Source organism: Terrapene carolina, unplaced genomic scaffold, assembly GCF_002925995.2.
Source record: "Terrapene carolina triunguis isolate 2854851 unplaced genomic scaffold, T_m_triunguis-2.0 Scaffold67, whole genome shotgun sequence".
Lineage (NCBI taxonomy): Eukaryota > Metazoa > Chordata > Testudines > Emydidae > Terrapene > Terrapene triunguis.
This window is the reverse complement of record NW_020664418.1, coordinates 8,310,086-8,327,604: the sequence shown is the minus strand read 5'-3', so window position 1 is coordinate 8,327,604 and position 17,519 is coordinate 8,310,086. Positions and strand designations below refer to the sequence as shown.

General features: G+C 42.9%; 1 protein-coding gene across 1 annotated transcript in view; it reads left to right on the top strand.

Annotated features, from left to right (window-relative positions):
- BBS4 (Bardet-Biedl syndrome 4) overlaps positions 1-17,519 on the top strand; it is a 107,770-nt gene that overhangs the window by 35,575 nt on the left and 54,676 nt on the right. The window contains exon 3 of the mRNA XM_024213785.2: positions 13,540-13,619. Coding sequence (XP_024069553.1) covers positions 13,540-13,619 — 80 coding nt within the window. The remainder of the gene's footprint in view (positions 1-13,539; positions 13,620-17,519) is intronic.

Here is a 17,519-nt window from a genome sequence, read left to right as displayed (position 1 = left end):
TGGTTACCTGTGCTGATGAGCTCTGCATGGTCACCTGTGCTCTCCACGCTGAGCAAACAGGAAATGAAATTCAAACGTTCGCGGGGCTTTTCCTGTCTACCTGGCCAGTGCATCTGAGATGAGAGTGCTGTCCAGAGCGGTCACAATGAAGCACTGTGGGATAGCTCCCGGAGGCCAGTAATGTCGAATTCCGTCCACACTAACCCAATTCCGACCCCCTAAGGTCGATTTTATCGCTAATCCCCTTGTCGAGGTGGTGTTAGGAAACCGGTTTAAAGGGCCCTTTAAGTCGACAGAAAGGGCTTCGTAGTGTAAACGTGTCCAGGCTTAAGTCGATTTAACGCGGCTAAAGTCGACCTAAACTCGTAGTGTAGACCAGGCCTAAGACCTTAATGCTGATCTCATTGCACAGCCTATGCTGCTTCCATTATCGCACAAAGCTACTCTTTTCACAGTAATTGTCTCACTGTAAGGTGGTAGTGAAGACTGCCAGCTTTGAACAGGCAGGATGTCTCCCCTTGCTGGTGTGGTTCCATATGATAATGTCCATTTCAAACCACTCTTCAAGGAGGATTTTATGGCTAATGAGTTTTGGAATCAGTATTGCAAAAATAATCCTGAAAAGGAATATGCGGCTTCTTGGGAGAGTGCTTAGCTGTCCAATTCCATCTCCCTACCTGTGATTTACAGACCATGCAGATTTTATTCCCTACAGGTTTGTCCTCTCTTCTTTCACTCTCCCATTTTCTTTGTAAAAAAAACCACTGCACTTTTTCTTACATTGTCTCTCATAATCAATGGGTCATCAAACATGCTAACTGTTGACTCAAGTTCCCTTCTCCATCTCCATCCTGGATCCTCTCCAATCTGCCTATCACCCTTTCTTCTCCGTTGAAACTGCTCTCACCTAAATTTCTTATAACTTCTTCCTGGCCACATCACAGGGCCTCTTCTCTATTCTCATTCTTGACCTCTCTGCTGCTTTCAGCACTATTGATCATACCTTCCCTCTTGCTAGCTTGTTCTGCTTTGACTTCTGTGCTGCTTTCCTTTCCTGGTTCTCCCCCTGCATAGCTACACCTTTAGTGTCTTTATAGTATAGGCGCTGTTCTCCTCTTCCACTTTCCATAGGGAGGACACAGGCCTGCCATTGGCCCCCTTTCTCCTCCTCCTTTGGGAAATCGCATCTCTCAACTCCAGCTACCATCTTTATGCCAATTACTCAGAAAGCTCCCCTTCACTCTTCACCTATCTCTCTCTAGCCAGACCTGGATCTCATCTTATTTCTCCAACATCTCCTCATGAATGTCACATCAACAACTTAAACTAAACATGGTGTGACGTTGCACTCCATATGTTTTATGGAAATATGCTAATGAGTGCAAATATAATGTAACTGGAATATGCTTTATGCAAAAGGTCTCTTGTAAGGTATCATTACAAAGCTTATAATCTACTGAGTGTGTTCATCCTATTTGTATGTGTGTATCAGTCTTGTATCTGAAACTAGGAATATGAAGTATAACTCTGGGGGTCCTATTGTAATTATGCAAAGTGTGGGCCATTAATGGTGGTGTGGAAGCTTGATGGCTCCCATTGACTAGGACAATTGGTTGTAAATGGTCTGTTTACTTGCAAACCTTCCTGGGTGCCTGCAGGCCGGCCTGTGGGTAATGAAGAATGAGGTCTCATAGGACATGTGACCATGTCACATGATACTGGAATCCATCTTAAACCTGGTGCTTTTCCCTTTAGAAGGGGGGGCGGGGACCCAGAGAGACAAAAGATTCCCGCCTTGTGCCAAAGCTATAAAAGGGAGTGGAACAGAACAAAGGGGGCTGCAGTCATGAGAGAACCCCTAGTTTCCACCTAAAATGTCTGTTAACAAGGACTGTACCTGGGGAAAGGATTCGGCCCAGACTAGGAAGGAGTCTAGTCTGTGAAAGAAGCTTATTGGAACATCTGAGGGTGAGATTTTACTTGTATTCAGTTTCTTAATGTATTAGGCTTAGACTTGTGTGTTTTTGCTTTATTTTGCTTGGTGACTTACTTTGTTCTGTCTGTTATTACTTGAAACCACTTAAATCCTACTTTTTATACTTAATAAAATCACTTTAGTTTATTAATTAACCCAGAGTAAGTGATTAGAACCTGGGGGAGCAAACAGCTGTGCATATCTCTCTATCAGTGTTATAGAGTGCGGACAATTTATGAGTTTACTCTGTATAAAGATTATACAGGGTAAACTCATAAATTGTCCACTCTCTATAACACTGATAGAGAAATATGCATAGCTGTTTGCTCCCCCGGGTATTAAACGGATTTATTTGGAGTTAGGATCCCATTGGGAACTGGGTGTCTGGGTGCTGGAGATAGGTGACCTGCTGAGCAGTTTTTGGTTAAAGTCTGAAGCTTTGGGGGCGTGGCCCAGACCTGGGTCTGTGTTGCAGCAGGCTAGCATGTCTGGCTCAACAAGGCAGGGTTCTGGAGTCCCAAGCTGGCAGGGAAAACGGTCTCAGAGGTAAATTCAGCACGTCAGGTGACAGTCCCAAGGAGGTCCCTGTGACCAAACCCATCACACATGGCCATACTGAACTCCTTATTTTTTCCTCTAAATTTCTCCCCATTCCTCTTTCTCTAACACTACTGACGACAACACCACCATCCGTCTGTCACTGAATCCCACAAACTGAAAGCCATGTTTGACTGCTCCCTCCCTCACATCCAGACTGTGTCTAAATCCTGCCATTTTTGCTTCACAGCATCTCTAATATCTGACTTTTCCTCTCTGTTCAGACAGTCAAAGTTTTCTTCTAAGCCTTATTAAACCTTCCACATGGATAACTGCAACCTCCTCCTCTCTGGTCTCCTTAACCCCCAGTTAGTCCCCACTTCATTCCATTCAAACCACAGCTGCCAAGGTCATCCTCCTTGCTCAGTGCTCTGGCAATGTCAACCGACTCTTAAACTATCTCTTCTAACTTCGCCAACACCACATCAAGCTTCTTGTTCTTACCATCAGTACCCAGTGTAACTGCACCCCTCCTTGCTTACCTGACCTTGGTCTTTTTTTTTTTTTTTTGGTATCTCTATTCAGACCTCCACTTTGCCAGTGATGCTGACCTTGTTGCCCCATTCATCCATTTCTCCCATAGCCACCTTCTGTCTCTTGTACTCTACCCACATGCATGGAATATTCTGTCTGAGTTAATGCACCGGGCCACTTACTCTCTGATAATTCAAAACCCTCCTCAAGACCCTTTTCTGCTGGGAAACCTACAAGAAATGCGCCAGCTAATAATTGATGTGTTGGAGGGCAATTGGGGTAATTTATGCAAGTAAATACAAAAATAATGATGTGACCATTGCAGAGGTGTTAACAGGCCATTCTATGGTCCCTTACACTATGTGCCAGCTACACAATCTGTTCCACCTTGCATTTTGCTGTGATACTGCAAGTTCCTTTCCCAGACCTGAAGAAGAGCTCTGTGTAGCTCAAAAGTCTGTCTCTCTAATATCCTGGGACCAACATGGCTACAAATACACAGCATCCAACCACCTCCTGTCCATTCTACATGCATATTTCATCTCCTTCCCTCCACCTTTGTCCAGTTATTTTGTCTTTAAGAGTCTAAGCTCTTTGGGATGGTACTGTGTCTTTTTATGTCTCAGAAAACACGTAGCATAGTATAGGTACTATCACAGTCTAAGGCTATGGCTATACTAGAGTGTATGGCTGCACCGCTGTAAGCTCTCTGTGTAGCCGCTCTCTTATAAAGCTCTCCCACTGACTTAGCACTGTTCACACTGTTGCTTAAATCGGTATAAATTATGTTGCTCAAGGGGTGGTTAGTTCAGACCCCTGAACAACATAACTTATGTCGACTTAAACTGTAGTGTAGCCATAGCATAAGGAAATAATAAAGAAAAGACATAAGCAAGATATACTCTGATGCTTAGTTACATTAAAAGTACCATCACCTTGTGTTTATTCTTCATGAAATAAATAGAAACTGAGTACTCAGCAGTGACCCCTCTTCTCTGTCCAATTTAGGAGCACCATCGACCAAAAGGGAAGCCCAACGGGAGCTCCACCCATTTCTTGGCTAGCAAGATGGTGAGCATGAGACAGGATCTGAGGATAGAATACTTTAAATAGGAGGAGAAATTTTCAAGGCTGAGCTCAGGATTTAGAGGACCCTCAAGAATGGTGGGAGCTAACTGTCACGGTAAAGATAGTTCTCCTTCCAGATTAACTTGACATTTAAAAAAAATACCAATGTTTGTTTTAGATTCTTGTTTTTCTTACTGACTCAAGTTCATGTGTTTCTGTGTTACGAATGCAGCTCCCTGCACTGCAGTTTTTGTTGTTGATCTCGTTGGTTCATGCAGGGAAACACAGAATTATGAGCTCAGGTTCTGGCAGGAAAGTAAAAGCAAATAATTTTCAGATTTTTTTATTTTAAGATGCATATGTTTGTAATTTAGCTTCACCCATCTTAATGTTTTTGGATCTGAAACAGTATTTTGTATTGTAATAAGCAGGGAAGTGCATGTGTGCTACTGCCTTTTGCTGAATTATATCAGAACTTGTCCAGCCCTGTGCTGCTAACAACTAGTGGAGATTCTTCAGTAACTCCAGTGGTTCTATTTTCACTGAGTTCTAATGTTGTGAATTTCCAAATGGCTGTGGCAACGATGAAGGCCTAGGTAGCCAAAGGTTATTTATTTTCAGATCCTCCCTATTCACCTTTAATGGGTGAAATGTAAGCAGTATTTATTGCCAAAATGTTCCTTTTAAAATAATTAATGGAGCTATTTGCAAATTACAAATAAAAACATTTTTACTTGAAGTAAATCAGAGTTGTAATTGTCTTAAATGAGACACAGACTATTTAACTTTGGGCTAATATCTTGTTAGTTATGCAAAGTAGCCTAACAATAGAAATTCTCCAAATTTGCAATTTTCCCCTTTAGCTTACTGAAGGAGTCTGAAGATACAATTTTACAGTAACAGAAAGCTCTTGTATTTAACTTCGGCTTATTTTCCACGAGGGGGAGGTGTAGAGTCAGGAATGTTTGCTTTTTGTTTAAAACTGTTTTTTATTATTATTATTTAGTTTCATTCCAGTTTTCTGTGTAAAGTGAAGCTATTAATATATGATAGTGAGATCACAGCTCTGAATTATGGCTTTCTTACCAGCATCAAAATTGTATATGACAAGTTTTATTAACCCCAGCTGACTGTAAATGACTAAACACCATACAGGTTCATTGTTTGATTTTAAAGCTACTCTGGCTTCAGTTTGCAAAATAGAAAGAAGGGGGAAGTGAACAAAGAGAGGATGGCTACAGCTCAAGGAGCAGAAAGGTTTAAGAGATTTCTCGTCTTTTCATGTGTATGCATTTGTATATGCATTGTGTGTGTAATTTTATATGCGAATATACTCAGTGTGTGGTGTGCAATATCTAAAATTTCCTGTTCAGTGTTTTTATATTTTGAGGTATTTTTCTGATAGCATTAATGAGTTTCTGAAGACAGTGTGCCCTTGATTATGATGTCCTCAACCCCCAAAGATGGGTCTGTGTATATCATGGGCTGTGTTTTTGTATTGATTTTCTTTTAAAGCTTTTACTATATTGTTATAGACTAAATATAAACCTTTGGGAGAGAAGCAGAATCTCTGTGTTAAATCCATCTGCTTACCTGCCCAGCAAGGGATTCCAAAAACATTCACCACCTGCAAAGCAGTAGTTTGTTTCTAAATCTAAAAATCTCAGTATTAGAGTTCAAAAATGTTTTCTATCCACCATCTGTACTTTACTGATGAGAAAGCAATCCACTGGATGTTTTGAGGAGTTCATTGTATCTCTTTGATTTTGTGCCTTATTATTTTGTTATGTTAAAGTTGTTTAAAAGATCCTTGTTACCATTATTACCACTATTATTTTAAAATTGTATTTTAATTCACTGCACTAGCAGATTTGGAAGCTGAAGCATGAAGGAGAAATGCACAGATGTTTGTAACCCTCTTTCCCTCCAGTATTTAAATAAATATGGCAATGAAAGCAAGAGGCTTGAATCTGGAATGTTACCACAGTTCTGCCCAGTAGTTAACTGTCCCCAAACTACATGACAATTCTGAAAAAAATGTAAGCCCTGGTTGTCTTGCTCCAGTAGATTAAGAAATTACAATCATTGCTATAAAGTGTTGGAGCATCTCTCGAATTTCAGAATGCTTATGGAATTACTGCCACATTCAAAACTTAGTTTAAAAATAATATTAATGTTTTAAATGAAAATGTATAGGATTTCTTTCCATGTTTGGTCCCTGGAGGGGGTATCTGTATAAATAGAAACTTGCTTCTTTTAAATTGGTCAATAGGACACAAACACTGGATTATGGCATCCCTTTTTTATTACTGACGTGTAATATGCCAACATCACCACTGCACTAGTTCCTCCCCCCCTTTGTGGGCAGTGTCAATAAAGCGACCACAAGCTTAATGGGCCACAATGACTGAACTCCTGTGCCATCCCTGAGCTGGTCCCTACCCCCAACTCTGGTGATGGTCAGATCAAGGTACATCACTTACCTTTTTGACAGAGCCTTCCCATATCATCAATGCTCCAATTCATTTTAAAAACCCTACACAAAGTCTGCCCCAAAGGAGCAGAGAGAGAAAACCACCTCTTTGTTCAGGTTTTTGTTGTCATTAATTTTGTGCAGCACTTGGCTACCATGGTGTCAAGTGCTATATAAAAGCCTCAGATAACTCTGTCTCAGGGCAGTTTGGATTCTTGTTCACCCCGCTACAAGTGGCATTAATTGTAACCCCCTGCACTAAAGTCTGGACCAAATAGGTCGTGGAGACTGAATTCTCCTTTCTCTGCACATATTCGCTGCAGAACTGGTTTGAGGCATGTTGGTGCAAGGCAGTGTGTGAAAAGCTTTCACTCCCACTGTCCATTGTGTAAATCCCCAATAGTTACACTGAGGCCTTCAGGCTCAAGAACTGTCAGGCCAGCACCTTCTACCAGCACTAACTTTTGCCACTTTTTGATTTTTAATTTTTGCCCCTTAGGGTAATGTGACTTCTGTTATTACTCTGATAGCTCAGCATAGCCTCCACGGACTCCTATTGATATCATGATGTTCTCTCCATGCACGTGCCCATACACTGGCATGAGTTCATTGTAAAGTCAGTTGGCAGCTAGTATTTTAAAATAATAAAAAAAAACCTCTGACAAAAGAACTATTCAGTACATTCAGAGTGCAATCTTGGTCCCACTGAAGTCAATGGCAAAACTCCCATTGACTTCAATGGGGCTAGAAGTTCAAGCTAAGATACGCTGGGGACAAATTCATCCTTATTATAATCCCATTAATTTAAAAAAAACGTAGTTACAAGAGGGATGGACTTGGTCAATTATGTCAATTTCTCTTAATTTTAAAAACACCTAAAAGCCCAAGCTCCTAGGGATTGATTGCATGGTTCATTTTAAAATGTAGCCTTTTTAGTTAGAACTTGGCAAAAAGCATTTGAATCCATTTCCAAATTCAATGTTTCGTATTCTCTCTAATAGTACAACTGTTACATCTTTTTCAATTTTTTCTCTTGCTAAAAAAAATATTTGGGTACCAAAGTGTATACCCAATGTTAGCCCATCTGGATTTGTCCAAGGTCTCTAATGGAGTTGCCAAGTTTCATTCCACTATAGAGATGCTATTAGAGGCAGTACAGTAAGTAATGTACAGAGGGCTTTAATTTCAAGGCAGAATCACATGCACAAACCCACCGTAAAATGAGAGGATTCAAAAATTAAATGGAGAAGTTTTATTTCTGAATTTCTTATGCTGATTGGCCTAGTTTATTGCAATAAGTAGTTAAATCAGCAGCTGAGAGAAACTCAGGTACAATCCCCTGTTGATGATGGCTGGAAGTGAGCATACTAAGACTGCTGCTTATTATAAATAAATTGGATAGCTTCCCTGTTATCTTGTCGTCCTCCTCATTTATCTTCACTGGCTGTGTCTCTTCATATGTCTAGATTGTAAGCTTTAAGGAAAGGATGATCTTTTTATTATATGTGTGTACCATGCCCAGCACAATGGGGTTCTGATTAGGACCTCTGGGTGCTACTGCATACAAATAATGCATTTAATAAGAAATCCTGATTCTGAAATGAAGTTCTTCTCCTCTGTTTGTACTCTCTCTCTCTCTCCCTGGTGTCCATGTTCTGGGATTTGGGGTTTTGGTCCCCATCTTTTAACGTGTCCTCTGTGTGGTGGTTCTCTCTTCCTCTTTACCCCATCTCCTTGTGACTCCTGTTTGCTTGCCTCTTGTAGTGATTGGTGGCCTTCCTCCCAGTTTCACCTCAATCCACTAAAGCTTGGCTTTCAAAGCTCATTTGGGGGGAAAGTGAAATGGAGCAGGGCTCAAAGTATCTCAAATAAACAGAGGTGCTAGGAGAGATGAGCATATTGAATGGGGCCATGACTCTGCCCCAGTTCAGTTCTTCATCCAGTGAGGCCAGCAGCTGAGAGCCTGGGTGCAGGAAGCATCTGTGAATCTCTTCTCCACCCCAAGAGGAATGTCTGGCCATCCATTGATCAAAGCTCTGAGCTGGAACAATGCTAAGGTCCCCCGCTCGGCTGGCACAACTGAGAAAATGTGGGGGCAAGTGAAAAGTCAATTTGAAGGCCTGTGTACTCTAGCCATGTTAACAGTATAAAGGCAGTTCTTTTTGGCACCTGGCATCCTCTTCTTCTAGAGAATGATTGCTGCTCTTGGAATAATTTCTCCTGATTTCTCATTCCCTGTATTTGGAGCCTTTCAAGATATTTCTAACACTCCAGTGGCTTCATAAGCCTTTAATTAAAATTGAAGAGTGCTGTTTAATGGCTTGTATATAAATATGCTGCAATTACACAATATGAAGAATCACAAATAAATTAATTTCATGTGGATGTTTTCACAGAAGGTATGAATTCTGAGTTTCAGTCCTTGGAGAAAAATCTCTAATAGGGCAAGCAAAATGAAGAGAGATGACAGTGCTGCGAAGACACACAGTCCTGGACATCTTATACGGTTCTGTCCGTGTCTTCCACTACAATTAGTTCCTTAAAGGGGCACTGTCAGAAAAATCACGTAGGTGGAAGTGGGCTGTGCAATCAATCACTGCCACCGGGAAAACAGTGAGTCTGGGCGGATTCCCCTTTGGATTCCATCAAACCACATAGGAGAATCTGGCATCTGCGTTGACTGAAGTATTTAAGCATAGGTTGAGGCCAAAATTGCTGCCGATTCGCTGAATGAGACTTACATTTGTAATCTCATAAGAGAGAAGCCCAGAAGATTAGGATGAAAGTCACGGAGCAGTCTCCCTCCTTAACACAGAGGTAAAAATTCAGGCCAACTCTGACCTGGATCTTGGACAAACTGCTTCACAGAGAACAGTCTGTTTTATGTCTGGCTGGAATGGTGTAGAACCTGTGTGAGCAGCTTGATAAATGTACTCCACTGAACCTGGCAAGGGCCCAGCCACATTCAATAGTCTCTCTCAGTGCTGAGAAGACCATGAGATCAAGTCAAGTGAGAGTATATGTTTCGGTCTCTAATTAGGATGAGATTCCAAATACATAGTATGCCATGTAGAGGTCTCCAATGTGCTGCTATAATAAATAGTTCCTGATCTTTTTTCAAATTCATTAGAGGGTTGAGACATGGTGCCCCCATTCATCTATGCTCTTTGACCTCTCACTGCAACTCCCATGGATTGGTCTGGTCAAACCCTGCTATTTAGGCTATTACAAATTCTCTGTATGTGTAGGTGACACACTACTGTTGCTTGCCAGCCCAGCTCACTCTAGTTCAGATGTTCTGTGGGTAATCATCAATATAGAAAAATGCCTGGCTATTGAACCGGTAGTCCTTGAGACAGAGAAAAAAACAATTGCGGTATGTCTTTTCTTTGTAGTTAGGGACACTGAAACAGCTAGGGATTCGTATCCTTTCCTCTTGTATCTGTAAATTGTCTCCCTTTCCTTCAGAAAATGCACACTGACCCCTGGCACTGGAAAGATCTCTGTTAGCTGTGGAAGTGAATATAGTCAAGATGGTTACTCTTCCTTGTTTTATCTATCGTAATACTATACTCTTTATCAAAATATCTTTTTTGAGAAAATTAGCTCTGTTATCTGTTTGGAAAGGTGGGAAACCTAACTTAAAGTGGTCTGTCTTTTGTGTAATCCTTGGAGAGATGGGAGGACTAGAACGCTCTAATTTTAAACTGTATTACTAGGCTTTCTTGCTCAGTGCAGTACAACACTGGCAAAGTATATTACAGTTTTGACTATGGCTATTACAGTTTTGACTATTGATGATCCATATCAGGCTAATATGTATTGGGATTTAGAACTGGGTAGTGACCAATTTACTACACCTTTTGTGATTTACAATATCTTAGTTTATAACTTTGCCAACAAATGTCCTATAAGGAGAATGTTTTGTTGGACTATTGCAGCGTAAGTAACTTGCACATGAAGGACATTATAGAACTGCAGGCATCCTGCATAGCTGAAGAGGATTGCAAAGTGACAGCTCTACCCTGCCAGTCCTCCTGATGAATCAACAACTTTGAACAAATCAAGAACTATTTAAGCAACAACTTAACTCTGCCCTTGTAGTGACCCAAAGGAGAAAAAAAAAGGAAACACTTCAAAACTTAGGCTCATCTAATCTGGGACCACAAATGCTAAAATGCCTTAAACATAATTAAGGATATGATTTAACATGGAGGTCATGGAAATCATAAATTCCATGACTTTACCGGATCTCCGTGACTTCTTTGGCTTCAGCTGTCAGTGGCTGTGCGCCTGCATGGCTGCGACCAGGGCTGGAGCTGGGACTGTGCACGGCTGCACTGGAGCTGCAGCTGTGCACCTGCAGCTGGAGCCAGGACTGTGTGCCCGTAGCTGGAACTGGGGCTGTGCACCCCTGCAGCTGGGGCTTGGGCTGTCAGTTCCCCCATGCCCCATGACAGGACTTGGGCTGTCAGTCCCCCCCCCTCCCACCATGGGGCTCCAGCTGTCATTCTCTCTCTCCCCCCCTCCCCCCACTTCCAGCCCTCCCCCATTTTTAGTAAAAGTTACAGACAGGTCATGGGCTCCCATGAATTTTTGTTTATTCCCCACAACTTGTTTGTGAATTTTACTAAAAATAACAGTGACAAAATCTTAATCTTAAACATAATTATATGGTCATTGCATATTGCCACAACAGGGCAGAGTTAAGGTTGTAACATATTTTTACTTCTTTTAAGTCTAACTCTGAATTTCCTGGGCTTAAAATTCTAGTTTTCTGCAGTAATTAAATCGTCCCTGTAGTGTGTGTTATCATAGAATATCAGGGTTGGAAGGGACCTCAGGAGGTCATCTAGTCCAGCCCCCTGCTCAGACAGATTTTTACCCAAGTTACTGATGTGTGCTGTTCTTAATTGTACTGCCATTTTAACATAGATTTGTCTGGAAATGTAGTGTGAAAAGCAAATTGGCTTTTAAAATTTTTTTCCATTTCAATTATTCGAAGTGGTGTTTGTAACACAGCTGGAGAAACTTGTCAGCTAAAATGGGGGGGTGGGAATTGTGGTGTTTTTCACTTGTTTTTAACCTGCATTCTTTAAGTACTCTCTGCTTCTCACATGTTGTAACTGTGAGCTGTGAGAGACTGCCACAGTGGTAGTATAGAATGCATGTTTCCTATTCACTGCAAATCATAAAGTTAAAAGTAAATTAGTAAATTACATTAGTAAAGTTAAAAGTTTCTAAAAGATGATAATACTTGGATCTCCTGCCATGACCCACTCTGGATTTCTGAAATCTGCTGGATTTCCTCTTTCTCCTATCTGATCTTGACCTGTGCTGAAAGCTGGTGGCAGTTGCTATGGAAAATTTAAAGTGGTATTCCTATCTGTCTGTGCTGTCATTATGAAAGCCAAGTGCACACCTCTATTTGACAGTTGTATAGATGGGTCTGCATTCCACGGGGTGGGGACAGGGAGGAATGTGTCCTAGTGCTCTATCATCCTTTCTGCTGCTGCAACAATCTTTGCCTTGCTTTGCTTCTACTCGTCTGTCATTATATTGACTTGCAAACATTTAGCTTTTTTGCCAGTTGCTATGGTTACTTCTGGGCTGCCAGCATCTGCACTGCAGAAATGAGAAACAAATAATATATTTCAAGTCTTAAAGAAATGCACAGGAATGGGTTAAACTTTTAAACCCAACATGAGCATTACCAGCCAAGCAATACCCATTTGTGACTTGCCATGACTGCTGCAGGCTCCTAACAATTGATTTACTGGAGCATATTTCTCTTTCTTCTTCACTACATCAAAGAGATTTTTCATCAGTGGCTTCACCATATCCCACAAAGGTGTGACATTTTGTAATCTTGCACTGTTTCAAAGAACTAAATTTGACTTCTTTAAATTATTAACAGCTTCCTTAGTATGTCCATTCCCCAAGCTCTTTCTGTGTCTGCAGAAGCCCAAAACCGAACAAACCATTGTTGGCATTAGACCAGCGTTTCTCAAACTAGGGTCCACGAGGGTATTCCAAGGGTCCGCGGGCCCCGCTGATCAACTACCCCCCCCCTTCCCTCCCTCATCTTCTCCCCCTCCCTCCCATCACCTCCTGCACGCCGGGGAACAGCTGGGGGAAGTGGTGCAGTGGGGGCAGGGCCTGGAGCTGTGCGGGGGTTTGGGGGTCAGTGAAAAAATTTTGAATCAAAATTTCGGGGTCCTCAGATTGCTAAAGTTTGAGAACCTCTGTATTAGACTACAGTGTATGCAAAGGCAAGGTGTTGGCATTGCTTGCTCCAGCAAGCTGCACTGGAAGGAGCAGATGTCTCACATCTTATGAAGTGCTATTGTTCGGATTTTCAGTGAAAGAGGCTTATTTAGGCTATTCATTGAACAGTATGTTCTATCTATCCGTTTGGAACTCCTTTTGCTTTCTAACACTGAAAGGCAGACTCCCGGCTTTGAGTCAAGAGACTAATAGTGCTCCCTGGTGCAGATCTAGTTTAGGTTGTCCTGCATGTGGAGATTTTCCTTACCAAAGAGAAATTTTTCTGGCCCGATGTGTGTAGGGTGACCAGCTAAGTGTGAAAAATTGGGACGCTTTTTGGGGGGTGTGGGGTGTGCGGGAAGCATAGTTGCGTGTATAAGGCCTTGTCTACACTGGGGGGGAGGGATCAACCTAAGATACGCAACTTCAGCTATGAGAATAGCATAGCTGAAGTCGATGTATCTTAGTTCGACTTATCTCGCGTCCTCACGGCATGGGGTCGATTGCCGCGGCTCCCCCGTCGACTTTGCTTCCGGCGAGTAGTGTAGACGTACTCTAAGACACAGCCTCTAAAATCAGGATGGTCCCGATAATATTGGGGCATCTGGTTACCCTACATGCGTGAGTGTTCTCTGCTGGATCATTTCTCAATGTTGTGTGTGTTCTGCTAATGTTTTCCACACAGTGCCAGAGCTGCCAATCTTGGAGAGAAGGAACTGGCTGATACACCTGCACTATATCCGCAAAGATTATGATGCATGTAAGGTAAGAGCTGGTCAGTGGGAAATGGTTTACTTGTTTCATTGTTTAGTTTCTAAGCCAGATCCCTATTTTCTATAGGAAGTCTAAGTTGTGGTAAACGTGTTTGGCGGAGCTACGACAATTTATAGTACTTAACGATCTAGACCTTTGGTTAGCATTTCTAGGTATAAAACCTAAGGGGAAAAAATGGTATTTGCCGAATTACTCTTCTTAGGTAGAGAGTAGTATGGGTCCCAACTACATTCTTTCCTGAATTGACAGAGAGACAATATAGGTAAAGCAAATGTGAAAACTACTTTTTGTCTGTCTATATTTTGCCTTGTTTACAAATCTGTACAGTTTTAAGTTCTTCTTCAAGTGCTTGCGTATGTGCATTCACAGTAAGTATGGGCATGCCTTGTGCACCAGTGCCAGAGAGTTTTCCCTAGCATAGAATCATAGAATATCAGGGTTGGAAGGGACCTCAGGAGGTCATCTAGTCCAACCCCCTGCTCAAAGCAGGACTAATTCCCAACTAAATCATCCCAGCCAGGGCTTTGTCAAGCCGGGCCTTAAAAACCTCCAAAGAAGGAGACTGCACCACCTCCCTAGGTAACGCATTCCAGTGCTTCACCACCCTCCTAGTGAAAAAGTTTTTCCTAATATCCAACCTAGACCTCCCCCACTGCAACTTGAGACCATTGCTCCTTGTTCTGTCATCTGCCACCACTGAGAACAGCCGAGCTCCATCCTCTTTGGAACCCCCCCTCAGGTAGTTGAAAGCAGCTATCAAATCCCCCCTCATTCTTCTCTTCTGGAGACTAAACAATCCCAATTCCCTCAGCCTCTCCTCATAAGTCATGTGCTCCAGACCCCTAATCATTTTTGTTGCCCTCCGCTGGACTCTTTCCAATTTTTCCACATCCTTCTTGTAGTGTGGGGCCCAAAACTGGACACAGTATTCCAGATGAGGCCTCACCAATGTTGAATAAAGGGGAATGATCACGTTCCTCGATCTGCTGGCAATGCCCCTACTTATACAGCCCAAAATGCCGTTAGCTTTTTTGGCAACAAGAGCACACTGTTGACTTGTATCCAGCTTCTCGTCCACTGTGACCCCTAGGTCCTTTTCTGCAGAACTGCTACCCAGCCATTCGGTCCCTAGTCTGTAGCAGTGCATGGGATTCTTCCGTCCTAAGAGCAGTAACCATAGCGAAGGCCCCATCCCTGGCCACACTCCTTCTTACTGTTGGTGGTCAGATCATTGGTGTTCTTTGTGAACTACTACTCAATCTAACTAGTGTTTCTAAAAAGTCTTTGGACTTTTTTCTTTTCTTTTTTCCTTTATAATTTTAAGTTTATTTCATTTGATTTAGCGCTACTTTGGGGATTTTTCCAGCTGGCGGGTCCCTGGGATTCAAACCTTGCCTAGAATTCAAGAAGTTTACACCTGTTAATGACCCTCACTCCTACTGCCTCAAGTATTTGGGTGATGGCCACATCAGAGATGGGTGCTTTATCTTTCATGGCTTAAAGACTAGAACTAAGACACTAAAGCCACCTTGTTCATCTAAAGGAAGCTCTTTGAAGTGCTCCTCCGGTCATATCAGTTGAAAGAGGTCTCGGAAGATCCCCATCTCTGGGACCGTCCTTTTCAAGGCCTAGAGAATCAGAGTTGTAGCCTCAAAAGTCCAAGCAAAAGTCTGCATCCAGCTTCTCAGCGTCTAGGGTGCAGGACTCTTCCCACAGAGGGTCAGTCAGGTACCAAAGGTAGAGGGTGCCCTGTGCCTTTCTACTCCCCGGTACCGGGTCACTCAGAGACCTAGGTCATCAGCTCCGGTGCCCTCTCAGGCACCATCAAGACAGGCTACTTTGGTGACAGATCAGTCTTCCCTGATCACTACAGATCAGCAGCTCATGTTGGTATCAACTATGATGGAGGCTTACATCACGGCTAGAGACTTACTATGCCTGTTGGTGCTGCCATTGTCTTTGCTTCAGAGCGAAGACCTTGTGCAGTACCAATGCAGCCTTCTAGAATAGATCATCGGCACCATGTCATTCATCCATAGCACTGTCTGCCTTGGGCTCGATACTGCCCCCTAGTGTGGGACTGGCTCTGGATTCCTTACACCATATATTAACAGCAGCCAGGAAGCCATCCATGCTGCCACTGGTACCATGCTCCTGACATAGGTCCTGATTAAGATTGCCAAAGACCCCTCCAGGCACCACTCCACCCTTTTCTCCAAGTCATCATCAAACTCTGAAGTCAACTCTCAGGTGTCCTGGTACCCAAAGTCTAAAGCTTACTCTAGTAATTGCTATCATTATTGTGGCTTTGAGAAGAGATTGTCCAAGAATTGGGACGCTTGGGCCAGACAAGCCTGGGGCCTGGTATCGTACCGGGGGAGTGGCCTTAATAGTTGCCTTGGGGGAAAACATCTCACGCCTCTTCCTCATCACCTGACGAGGTCCTGGTATGGGAGGCATCATCCCCAGTACTGGATGACTAAAGTATGCCAGGAGTTACTCAGGAGAATGGCAGCCTCTCTGGAACTTGTAGAGGAGAATACACACAAGCTCATTGACATTCTCCATCTTTCTGCGGCAGGGAAGGTAGCCCTGCCTATGAACAATGCCATCATGCAGCCAGCTGAAACAATATGGCAGACCTCTTCCTCCATTCCTCTGGTGGCCAAATGAATGGATCAGAAATACCAGGCTCCATCCCTGGAGTTTGAGTAGTTCTATCTACATCCTAGCTGTGGCCACAGTGAATGAGAGAAGTTGTCAGGGCCAGGCTAAGACTACTTCCAGGACAAAAAAGACTAAAAAAGCTTTATCTCTTTGGCAGAAAAAATTATTGTATGCCAAGTCTACAACTCTGGATTGCCAACTATCATACCTTTTGGTTGTGCTATGACTTGTCCAACTGGGAAGCCATATCCCACTTTGTCACCAAGCTGCCTGAAGATTCAAGGGAGCAGTTTGAATTCGTCATGGCTGAGGATCGCTTCATCACTCATTCAGCTCTGCAGGCTTTCCTGAATGTGGTAGACTGCAGCCAGGATCATGTTGACAACTGTAAGAATGCACCAGTCCTCCTGACTGCACCTCTGAAGAATTGCAATAGACAACTGAGGACTTCCCCTTCAAAGGGTATTCCTTGTTATCATCCAAAATAGATCAGGCTTTGCATACCCTGAAGGACTCGAGAATAGTTCTGAAATCCTTGGGCCTCTACTGGCAACGACGAGGACAAAATATCGTTCTCCATACCAGTCTAGACAGCAATGCTACCTCTTCTGTCAGGCTGACCAACCTAAGAAAAAGCGAAGATTGCAGAGGACATAGATAGATGCCTTCCACTTCCTTCAGGTTCGAGGCATCCCATGGGCTTGAAGCAGTAGATTTGACTCTTTTATGTAGAGGACAGCATGTCCCCCAGCCTAGATCTCTCTGGCCCTTCCCTGCATTTCCAGGTCAGGTTATCGCATTTCCTACATGCCTAGTGCAGTCCATCACCTTGGACAAATGGGCGATAAGCACAGTGGAATCAGGATATACCTTGCATTTCCTTGCTATTCCCACCCCTTTTCCCAGTCCCTCTTTAGGGATCCCTGTCACGAGTCTGTGCTAAGGCAAGAAGTGCAGATTCTACATTCTTTGGGAGCGATAGAAGAAGTGCCCCCTCCTCAGTGGTCAGGGTTTTTTATTCCCAACACTTTCTCATTCTCAAAGCCAGAGGAGGTCTCATATCAATCCTAAATCTTTGGAACCTGAACAGGTATGTCAAGAAGACGTTCTGGCTGGTTTCCCTGGCCACAATTATCTTTTCTCTAGGTCCAGGAGACTGGTATGCTACACTTAACTTATCACTGGTCTACAATTTTTGAGAAGTCGTCTGCTTCAGAGATAAAA